The 11,659-nt window shown below is 47.7% G+C and overlaps 1 protein-coding gene across 4 annotated transcripts in view; it reads right to left on the reverse strand.

Moving 5' to 3' along the window:
* The window catches only part of ELF5 (E74 like ETS transcription factor 5), a 28,930-nt gene extending 17,666 nt beyond the window's left edge, over positions 1 to 11,264 (reverse strand). The window contains exons 1-2 of one of the 4 annotated variants that reach the window (XM_065881477.1): positions 9,059 to 9,181; positions 4,286 to 4,410 (exon numbers count right to left, since the gene is read on the reverse strand). In XM_065881477.1, coding sequence (XP_065737549.1) covers positions 4,286 to 4,406 — 121 coding nt within the window. In that variant the 5' untranslated portion in view covers positions 4,407 to 4,410; positions 9,059 to 9,181. Of the gene's footprint in view, positions 1 to 4,285; positions 4,411 to 9,058; positions 9,182 to 11,186 lie in introns of those variants that run through there. The other 3 variants (XM_065881478.1, XM_065881480.1, XM_065881479.1) reach the window with 3 other exon arrangements.
* Between the last annotated feature and the right edge of the window lie 395 nt (positions 11,265 to 11,659).

The raw sequence follows: 11,659 nt of genomic DNA on the forward strand, positions 1-11,659 counted from the left end.
AGCCGAGGCCATGGGAGTGTGGTTAGAAAGGGGCAGAGAGCACCAAGCCCTGAGCCGTCCTGGGGCCACAGCTGCCCAAAGGCTTGGATGCGTGTGGGAGAGGCCGGAGGTGGCTGATGGTGAGGTCTCTCCTTGGGGGTGTCCTGGGGTGTGACTACCGCCACGGGGCTCACCTTAGGCTTTCCAATGATTTTGTATTTCATTATCTGGTTTCGATTTAGAAGTTCCTAGACTCTCTCTCATATCTGATCTCAAACTTCTATACCCTGAACCGGAGTCTTGCCTAAGAAAAGCCCTTGTGAGACCCAGATGCCTCTCTTCCTGATCCTCTGGTTGTTGATATCCAAGATCAGGGTTTTGCACCTTGTTTTCTTTTTTAAGAAACAGTTCTGTCTTCAAATAAAATCTCCCATTGCTAACATATTTGTTGAGCACTTAGTACGTGCCCGTTACCATGCTATACTCCTTGAGTTTTCTCATGTCATCCTCAACATGGTGCTATGAGGTCCTAGATCACGGAGCTTATTTTACAAAGTAAATGATGAAAGTAAGGCAAAGAATGGTGAAATCCCTTCCTGAGGTCACACAACGAGTAAGTGGCTGAGCGAGGAGGAGGTCATACAGGCAGATTCCAGTTCCTGCAGCCAAGCCTTAGTAACCACTATGCTGTATATCTTCCGAATCAAAGTGAGGGAGGGAGGTGGGGAGGGGGACCTAAAGCTTGTCCTTCTCAGCTGTCACTGCAGGTCCCCGAGGGACCTCCTGGGAACCCCTAGAGCTGCCTCAACCTCTGCCGCAAAGTAGAAGGAAGATCCGAAAGCCAAGGCCTACTGAGTGTTGGCCTGGCCACCTCGGCAATCAGGGGAGGGGTGTGTGGGTGTGTGAAGGTCAGGATGGAGTTCCAGAAAGTAGGGGTGAGATCAGGGAATTCCATGGCTTGTCAGATGCTTGGCGACTGGAACTCGACTGGAGAAATAATCTCTTCAAAATATCACATGCTTGTGAAATTTATGCACTTCCCCCCTACGTCCCTCTTTGATAGCATTTTCCAGTATCTGTAATTCTTTACTTTAAAAGCTGAAGGGAAGGCCAGGGTTAGCGCATGCTATTCTAGAACATTCTGCAGTCTGTGACTGCTCACTCGCCAGCCTGCCGTGTAGCAGGCTGTGCTGCTTCTAAGACAGGCCAGATGCTGTGCACCTAACACACGCCGGACACAGATTCAGCTGCCCTCTGCTAAAGCCAGTTAAGAGGCAGTAAGCAGCTGGTTATCCCAGCTAGGTTGCGTATTCCTCCCTGCACTCTCACGGACATCATTGATCCAGCGGGCACATCGTTTCTTTCTCCCTTTCTCTCCCTTTGGTCTCAAAGTGTCTAAGCTGCCAACATTCTGAATTGGAAAGACTGAGATGGAGACCCGGGCTGCTTTTGTTCAATATGAAAAGTGAAGCGAGCAGAGAGAAAGCTATTTATCCACCAGCTGTGAGGGAGTCATGAGGTGTCCTGGCTACAGTGACCGCTTGCCAAGTGCCGAGTGCTTTGCTAAACACGTTATATGTGGAATCTCAGTCAATCCTCCCAACGCTGGGAGGTGGATGCCGTTTCAGCTGAGGAGAGCATATCTCAAAGATGTTCGGGAAAACCTGCCCAGGGTCATGGGGCTGGTAGATGCCAGCACCAGCCCTTGACCTCAGACCCAAACAGGAAGCTGCCATTGGGACAACCCTGAATTCAAGCTGGAATTTCCTGGGAGGTGGGCAAGGACCTTAGGACAGATGACGGAGCAGTGTCTGGAGGAGAACCTGGCTCTCCCCTGACGCATCCCTCTCAGAGAAGGTTTTTGCAGACACTCAGACCCATGTGTCACCTCTTGGGGTGACAAAAAGACAGAAGGCACTGCAGGGCATTCCTCCCACCAGTGGGACTCGGGGAGCCCGGGTCCTCATTTGAGACTAAATTTTCACACCCAACCTTGACCTTTATGAGCTCAGAGACACTCGGCTCCTTCTGAAGTCGGGCCAGAGGGCCAGAGGGCCGGCCCAAAGCCTGGCTCCTCCCTCGGGGAATGTCAGGAAGCTGGGCCGCTCTCGGAGGGTATTCTGTCTTCACATCTTGGTGGGAATTTCTAGTCTCCCAATGGGTGGTGGGGGATGAAGTCTACCTCTGTGATGTTGCCTGATGCAGGAATCAGAGACGCTTCAGGAAGGGATCCTAGCAAGGACCTGGTCCAATCCCTCATTACACTGATGGAGATGCAGAGGCCTCAGACAGGAGAAAGCTGGGTCCGTACTTTTTAAATGCACAGTTCAGTGGCATTAAGTATATTCACAGTGTTGTGCAAACATCGCCACTATCCATCTCCAGAGCTGCTTCTTCAACCCAAACTGAAACTCATCCTTCATCTTTACACACTTGTGTGTGCTTTCTGTGTGCCTGCCATGTCCCAGACACTTCACACCTATTAACTCATTTCACCCTCACAAGTCTGCGAGATAGACATTACTGCTATCTCCACTTTAGAGATGAGAAAACTGAGGCATGAGAGGGTAAGGTGTTGCAGTTATTAAATAGCAGAGCCGCTCTTCATATTTAGGACACCTGGCTCCAAAGTCCGAGCTCTTGACAACTACAGAAGCTCCTGGAACATTGCACGGGGTAGGCGGCTGAGGCCACCCCCTCCCATCCTGCTCTGATGCCCCCTGGTAGAAGAGGCAGGAAGAGGAGGCTCCCAGGATGGCAGCTCTGGGTTATGCATGGATGGAGAGAAGGGACAGGAGCTGGGCTCCACCATTGTGGGACACATGGGGAAGGGACAGGGACTCGAAAGCCTTCGTTTTCCTCCTTCAAATTTAGCCCCTTGACCAAATAATGAGTGTAGGGGAGATCGAGTACATTCCTCATTGTCTTTCTTGGAAACAAGGTGCTCCTTAGGCCTGAAGGAGAATTACAATGTGCGGCTGGATGACTCAGGTCCATGTGCAATTATCTGGACCCCGGTGAGAGTGAGCGATGTCATACGTACAAGTGTGTTGTGTGTGAGGTTGGGGGATGGTGTGGGATTCGATTTGTAAGTATGTGTCTCAGGTCTGTCTGTGCAACACTGGTCTCTGGCCTGGAGGCAGGGGCTCCTTGAGATGGACATTTCACAGTGTCCTCAGAGGCCTGGCCTCTTCCGGAGGCTGCTGGCCTCCTGACCCTGAGTGTGGGCCCTGCTGGGCCGGAGCACACAGGGTCAAGGCTGGGTGGTGAGGCCTGAGGGCTCGATCAGTGCTTGCATCACCCTCTGCGGGGCGTGCACCTGCCGTGCTAGCAGTCAGCCAGGCTTGCTGTGATGTGTAGTCACCCAAGCACCTGGGGACAGAGGCCCACAGAGGGTTTCTGGGGCAAAGCTCAGCTGGCCTCCCTTTGGCATGGGGCTTGCACAAGGCCCCGTGCTTCCTTCTTAGGAGGAGAAAACTGGACTGGGAGAGGAGGAAGTGTGGGGAGGGCAGCCTGGGGGACAGCAAGGACACTCCTGTTTACTGAGCACTTGCTTGGTGTCAGGCTATATATTTCACAGTTTGGCTCCCTTAATCCTCACAGTAATTCTCATCATCCCTGCTTTAGGGATAAGGAAATAGAAGCTCAGAGACTATCTACAATATTAATACCAATAATCACAGCATTACGTCATTTATAAGATGAACATGTAAGAGAGTTAAGAGTGCAGACGCTCAAGTCAACTTGCATGAAACTTAACTAACTGTGAGACCTTGGGCAGGTCATGTAACTTCTCTGTGCCTCAGTTTCTTCATCTATAAAATGGGAATAATAATTAGTAATTTCTCCTAGGGCTTCAATAAAGAAGAGACAGGTGTTTGGTACAGAGTCTGGGGCATAGCTAGTAGTTAGCAAACGTTGGCTAAAGCCACAATGATCAAACAATCACAGTGTACTAGGCTTCGGGCTAAGGGTTTCTTTCTATTACATTGTTTAAATATAATAACTCCAAGAGATTGGTGTTATCATCTCCCTTTTACCCATTAGCAAAATAAGGCTCAGAGAGGTTAGTGGAGTTCCCCAAGCCCACAGAGCTGAGAAAAGGTTGGGGCGAGGATTCCAGTGCTTTTCTCTCTGCAGAAGCGGCCCTTCCTCCCGCCTGGGTCTCCTGTGACCCTCTGCCCTTAACACTGGTGAGAGCTGGCGTTTTCAGGCCCCCAGCATGGCATTGTCACCCGCCTGAGGCCAGCACCACCTCCTGCCCCAGTCTGTCCCAGCTCAGATGAGCTTCTCCAGACGTACACACCTGTCTGATGCTCAAAGGCAGGATAATACTCTTCACTGCTGAACAGGTCAGTCCACGACATCAGGGGGTCGCAGAAGGACGCGTTGGGCAGGAAGGTGCTGTGTGTCACTGAGTCCAACATCACCCTGTAACGGCAGGAGAGGCTGTGAGGAGGCGGATGAAGGAAGAAAGCCACACTGTAGGAGCCCCCAGCAGGGCGACACTTGGTTTTTAGTAATGACGGCAAACGCTTACAAACATACAGTCTCCCAGGAGCCAGGCACCCCTCTAAGTGCTTTCCATGGTGACATTTTTTAATCCTTGCCACCTCCTGTGAGGTTTGTGTGTATATCCCCATTTTATAGATGAGAAAACTGAGGCAGAGGGGTTGAGACAATTGTCCAGGTAACATGGCCAGTAAGTGGCAAAGCTGGGATTGGAGGATGAAGGCTTTTATTATATAATAATGTTCTTTCTTTACTTTTCCTATTCTCTCACACCTGAGCCCTGAACTGGATTATAATGTCTAAAAATATACTTCTGGGACTTCCCTGGCAGTCCAGTGGTTAAGACTCCACGCTTCCACTGCAGGGGGCGGGGGTTTGATCCCTGGTTGGGGAACTAAGATCCGCATGCCGCATGGTGCGTGGCCAAAAAAATATATGTATACTTCTGAAAACAGGGCAAGAGTTATTATAAATGAATATGCCCACAAACACTAATCCACAATTCTGAAATCCAAAAGCTCTGAAACTGAAAGTATATTTGTGTGTGTGTGTGTTTGTGTGTGTGTGTGTATGTGTGGTTCCAACTTATTTCCCAGCAAAAACAGTCCTGAATTGATGTTATAAAATTTTTATATATAATTATAATATATATTATATCTCTACTTCTATATATGTATATAAACTAAATACTATACATTTATTCAACGTATACAACTATAGATATGCTCTGTAGTTTTATACCTATAGCTATAGTTTTATTTGTTCCACTTGATCAATATTCATATGATACAATACAGAAATATTAACGCATTTAAGCAGTCCTAGCAGCCAATACCTTGAGAGGGGCATTCTGTGCTCTGCAGTATATACCCTGTGGCACCTTCTTAATACCTGAAGAATTCTGAACTCTTCAGCACATCTCGCCTCAGGGTTTTGGATAAGAGAGTGAAGACCTGTGATAATTGTAACACACTTGCTTCACTGAGGGCTCTGGGCTGAGCAGTTTGCGTTCATTATTCATGGTGTCCCCAGGGCAACCACTCTGAGACAGTTTCTGGTGTGGGTTCTGTTTTTATAGATGAGGGATGGGCGCTCTGAGATTCCAGGTAACACGCCGCAGAGCACCCAGGTGGCAGGTGCTGGGAGTTTGGGTGACAACGCAGGTGGGTCTGTTTAAGAAGTCATGAACCTAATTGTGCATGCTGGCGAGTGGGAAGCTTTGGGAGAAGATGACTGGTCGAGGCTGGAAAGGGGATAGAAAAAAATGGGCTGGGGCTTCTACCCATAAGCATTCTTGCCCCACCAGTCTCGTCTTTCAAGTTTCCTTTTGCTGTTTCCCATATTCCCACAATTCAGAAAAAAATGAATTCATGTTTGGTGAATTAGAAAAATCTGTTCACCCAACTTCTATTATGATTATCGCAATAATGTTGATGAGATAGCGTGGTTCTACTCCCTTCTGCAAAGGGGACACAGCAGCTCAAAAATCACAAAGCTGGGAAGTGTCAAAGCAAAGACTAGATTCCAGGTTGTTAAGTGCATGGAATTTTAGATGGCCAGGAGCTTATCAATCATCTCGTCCAGTGTTTCCCAAGCTTTAGTCATTTGCCTGCCACCATGATAACTTCCTTAATATATTTTAAAAAATCACTTCCCTTTTTATTTTAACATAACCACATTTATTTAAAAGGAAAACTTTACATCACCACTATAAGTGGAAGGTCGGTATTCGTTTCACATACATAAAAATAAAGACATAAGCATTGAAATAAAAATTAGTCATCCGTGCACCGCCTAGATCAGAGGTTCACGAACTACAGCCTACAGGCACAATCTAGCCCACTACCTATTTTTGAATGGCCCACAGCTAAAAATTATTTTACATTTTTAAATGGTTACATATTAAATGGTTATGTAAGTACACACATAATGTACTTGATTTTTGCCTTTAGGCCTGCAAATCCTAAAATATTTACTATCTAGTGCTTTAAGAAAACGTTTGCCTACACCTGACCAGATTTATCTCACGTATCATGAGTGGTCGGAGTACCGCATGTTGGAAAGTACTGAGTTGGTCTAATCTTTCCCTGCACCCATTTTACAGCTGAGAAAGTTAAGGCCCAGGAAATTTGTGTAACTTTGTCAAAGTCACACAGCGTTATGGTATACAGAATTCTTAAGGTTTTTTCCAACCCATCTGCTTCCCTTTCTAAAAACACTCACAGCCTCATCTGTTCACAGACGCATCCCAGGTTCACTTACACGTCAAATAGGACCTCAGTACCGAGAGAGGCAGGGATTGTGTGGTTCCAGAACCAAAGATCAGTTCTTTGGGGATGTTTGCAAATCTATCTATCTATCATCATCACTATCAGATGTGCATGAGAACTGTGCTCCAGACGTAGATAAATAACTGAGTTCAAATTCTCACATGTAGGCACCCTCTCTGGGCGTCATCAAAGGTTCACCAGACCGCACTAGGAAGCCTCCTTCCTGGTGCCCGGAGAGGGTTAACGTGCCCAGCAGATTATCACGTTCTTAGATCTCCCGCTGCAAGCCATATCAAACAGAAGTCAAGGCTGCCTGGGTTTGGACTCTGATTTTCCCACGGATTGATTGGTTTTATATCCAGAGCAGGTGGCTGGATGAAGAGGGATGGGGGTGGGAGATTATGAAGGAGGGAAGGGCCCCTGGAGCTCAAAGCCCCTTCTTCTTTCTGGACATGACCCCAGAAAAGTTCTCTTAAGTGAGGGCTCAAGGTAAAAATGCCCCCTGCCCTTCTGGGCTGGAGGCTCAGAAAACGGAGGAAGAGAATGGCAGGCCTCTGACATGACCTTCACTGCTAGGCTTGGAGAAAGGAGAGGTGGCCTCCATGTGGAGGAAAATAGAAAACAGTTCCCAGGTCTTCGATGTCAATTAGGAATCCTCCAGATACCTAACGTGACAGTAGGAGTGCACTCTTCCTCATCTCTGCCTAGCAAAGCTCTCAAAAGTCATTTGGTAAATTGAATTTGATCATATAAAAATTAGGAATATTTTTGACCAGTACGATATTTACCTCTTTTAAAGACTTCTTTTTTTTTCTTCTTTTTGCACCAACCCACTGGCTTGCTCTGTAATCTCTCCAGGGCTGTACACAGCACCGTCTGTATCTGATTCCCTTTGGTGGTTCTTCTATGGCAAATTATATCCATCAAGTTTTCTTAAAGGGCTGTCTTCAGGTGTACAACATGCATTTTTCTTCTGTAATTATCTTTTGCTTTGTGGAAAGATGTGTTTTATAAAAGGCAGCAGCTTTTTTTTTTTTTTTTGCTATTGCAGTGGGAGGACGGAGTGTTATTAACTCTGGATTCTCCACAAGAGACCTCGGCCACTTAGCCAGTGGGCTCTAGGTGCGAAAGTTTGGGAATAATGGCTGCTTTGTATTCCGCAGCCCAGCTTCTTAGGCTCTCTATGGTCCTTTTAATAATTGAACATTTTAGCCCTTAAGATTTCTTCAATGTAGGTGGAACAGGGTGGTGGGAGAGAACAGCTATTTGAGGACCCTCTTCTCAGTGAAGATGTTGGTGCCCAGTGATTTGTAAGGCCAGGTCTGAAGTTAGAATATGTATTCCCAGTGGGGGGGACAGTGACCCTAGAGGGAAAAAATTGGTTCTTGAGGGTCAGAAAAATCTTAGCCATTATAATCCTTTATGACCCTCCAAAAGGCCATAGTACGTAAATGATAAATAGTAAATCTGTGATATTAACATTTCATGGAAGGGGTACGATTAAGAAACAATGATCTAAAAAGGCTCCCTAGAGGGGGTGATGAAGAAAAAAAAGGTTGAGAAGCACTGTGTTAGAACCAGAAGCAGCAGCAGGACAAGAAGGGATGTCTAGGGAGGGTCCTAGGCCTGCTGTTCTAACCACACACTTTTGTTTTTTGAGCGGCTGGCTGGTTTGTCATCACAGAAAGAGCACTGGGCTGGGAGTCAAATACTTGCTCCTTGCCGAGCCTCAGTTCTTCATCTGCTAAATGGACACACTGATGAGGTGGACTCCAAGACCTGCCCCAGCTGCGTGACTTTCTGCAGGAACCCACTGGAGTGGGCCGACACATCCACACGTATGCGTGCATACGCACACGCATATATACGGTGGTGTAGTTGGATGGTGCAATCAAGTAAGCCCACCAAACTGGAGTACAATTCAATCACTACAGAGATGAAACTTTTAGCTCTAAAAATTCCCCCAATTTTCTCTTCTCCCTTTCCTCCTATGCCCACTGTGGACTCTGGACATTCTTTGCCTGGGCTAGCCAGGCGCCTTAAGTACTCTGGACCCTCACTCATGGCCCATCCACAGACCCACGGCAGTAGGAATCAGTTTCCCCAAAGTGTAGTCCACATTCTAACTGCCTAATAAGTAGGAAGGGGTCAAGCACATTCCACACAAGGGGGAGGAATCAAGTGGGTTCTCTTCCATGCATGAGAAAGGCTGGCTGGACCTTTGGGAATGGCGTGGACGCTCAGGTCCCCAGTGCCTGCAGAGGCTTCCTATCCCTTCTGAGAGTCGGCTCACTCACCAAGGTGCACGGGGAGGGTCCACACAGTCAGAGAGACAGGCCTGTGGGTTTCCTGCCCTCACACGAGTCAGAGGCAGCAGTCACAGGTGTGGTGTCCATGGCACCTCTGCTCAGCCTTCCAGAGAGAGCAGAAGCAGAAAACCACCCAGCCTTGGCCAGTTAGCCAGAGAAGGAAAATTCCTTCCTGACCCTGGCAGAGATCATCAACTTCACTTCGGGCATGTGACCAAAAATCCACCCAGTGAAGCACCTACACATTGGCTGTTTATGCGCTAATACATCACTGGGCAGAACAAGGCTGTGAGGGTGTAAACCATGGAGAAGGGGGCCAGGGAGGGCCTTCCCTGATCCCACCACCTGGGCAATCTCACTGGGAAAAATAAAGCTTTTTGTCCTCTAAAGCCTCAGCGATATCCCAGTGTCCATCAGGTCCCAAGCCCTGCGGGCAAAACAGGGTCCACTTCCACCTTTTGGACCTCCCTAAGAAGGGACACATGGAGGAAAACCCACTAGACTATTTCAATACTTGCTACTAAAGGATTGTGGGTTGGCTGCTTGAGTGTTTGCTCTGGGAGAAACCAGAGCAGCTGTGAGAACTGCCTTGCTGACGTCTTGCCAAATGATTCCTCATCTTTCTTCGGCTTGTGTAGGGAGTTTGCTAGTTAGTTTTTCGTTGTTTTTCTAAAGATTCAGCGAAGACTCATAGGAGGTACGCCGTATAGTTTACTGTGGGCTCCAGTACAAAGATTATCAGCTTTGGTTTGGATTAAATCCACTGGGGTTTAAATCCCACCTCTGCCACCCACAAGGCAAGGGACGTGGGACACATTTCTTGCTACTCAGCCTGCCGAAATTGTATTTTTTATTCTTTATTTTTGTTTTATACAAAGTGTGTTATATAAAAATCCATGACCCTCTCTGAGCTCATCTTTAAAATGCCTCATCTCTAAAATGGGGATTTTAAACACAATACTCAGGATATCCCAAGGATTTAACCAAATTAGATAATATATGTAGATGAGTAGGCATAATACGTGTGTCCATTCCTGTCCCAGCGGGGGGGGGGGGGGGAAAGAAAATCAATCATTGTCAATATATCTAAAAGGTTGCTATTCAGGTGACTTCTTTGAAAAGAAGAAAACCAATCTGTGAAAACTCTTGTCAACAGCACCTTGAATCATGAAAAACATTCTCACAGAGAACATGGGGACAAAAGATTTAAGCTTTCACTCAGAGGGGCAAACAACCCCTCTCCCTGCGTCTTTAGACTAAAACATGAAGCTGTCTCCCTAAATCACTTTACCTTTCTGTGCCTCAGTTTCCTCATCTGTAAAGCGAAGAGGTTGTCCCTAATGATGTCTGATAACCTTTCCAGTTTGTAAAATTCTTAGCACATCCAAATGAACGTGGGTCCCCAGCTCCAGCTGGAGAAGGGAGCATGTGCTACTGGTGGCTGCCAGCAGGGGGCGAATGCACAAGAACACCACATACTACAGTCTTTGCAGAGGTCTGAGAATAAATACAGTGGAAAAACCCTAACCATTGCTTTTCTGGAAGCATTCTATATGGAGGTGGTGTGAGAGGGCAGAACGGGTTTCCTTTAAGCTATTACGTAAGACAATCTCCTGAAAAACGCCCTAATCTGTATAAGGCAGCTATCTTCTCTGTTTCAAGGTGGGGGGGTGGGGAGTCCATGAGCAGGCCGATGGGAAAAGGAGGCGTTTAGGCAGGAGAAGGTGGGCTTTCCTTGAAGCTGAATATTTTTTGGTGTAAAATCCAGCTTCCCTTCCTAAGGTTAGCTTTAGGAACGGTAGAGAATAGAGTGCCTGTATGCATTCTCTCTTAGTTAGCTCCCCTTGGTTTAATCAAGTGATCCAGAGGCGGTGGGGGCTACCACGGCGGTGGTGGGTGGCTGGCTACACAGCCTGAGGATGCAAAAATGTCTCTCTCAGGTAAGCAGTTAAATCCCACTCAAACAGCTCCCGGGAGGCACTGTGACTGATGGACATGGCAGGAGGGCGGGCAGTCTGGAGCTGAGGACAGACCTACAGACCCAGGCCCCAGCCGGAGCCTCTAAGCCCTGAAACCCCTTACAATTCATCCAAAAGAGCAAAGAAAAGGTGCTTACTTGAGGACAGCGGTGCTGGGTCCAAAGAGGAGGTTTTCAAGGCAAGAGAAGGCGGGCGCTCCCAGCACCGGCGTACAGTGGAAATAAAGGCACCTGTAGCCTTGTGATATAAGTAACACCTACAGACAGGTCCGTTTGGTTTTTCAGGTTTATGCACAGCCCCTTTGATGACGGTGACATACAGTGTGACACGGCTCCTTGGAGGGGGGAATGGTTCTCACACGCAGAAAGTTTACCTTTATCCTGCCTTTGTGCCCAGCTCACACACACCCCGCCCCCTCCCCCTGCAACCCGGGGGAATCAGTAAACAAGCCAAGAATTCTTGCCTCTGGGAGCTTTCTGGGATCCTGTGTTTGCTGGGAACTCTCTTTAGGGCAAGCTGGAGGGGAAACCCTGGGAATCCAGCTGTGGTGCCCATGTCTGCCGCCCCCCTCCTGGGCTGACAGAGTCCTGCGAATTTGGATATCCCGTCA

Source organism: Phocoena phocoena, chromosome 8, assembly GCF_963924675.1.
Source record: "Phocoena phocoena chromosome 8, mPhoPho1.1, whole genome shotgun sequence".
Lineage (NCBI taxonomy): Eukaryota > Metazoa > Chordata > Mammalia > Artiodactyla > Phocoenidae > Phocoena > Phocoena phocoena.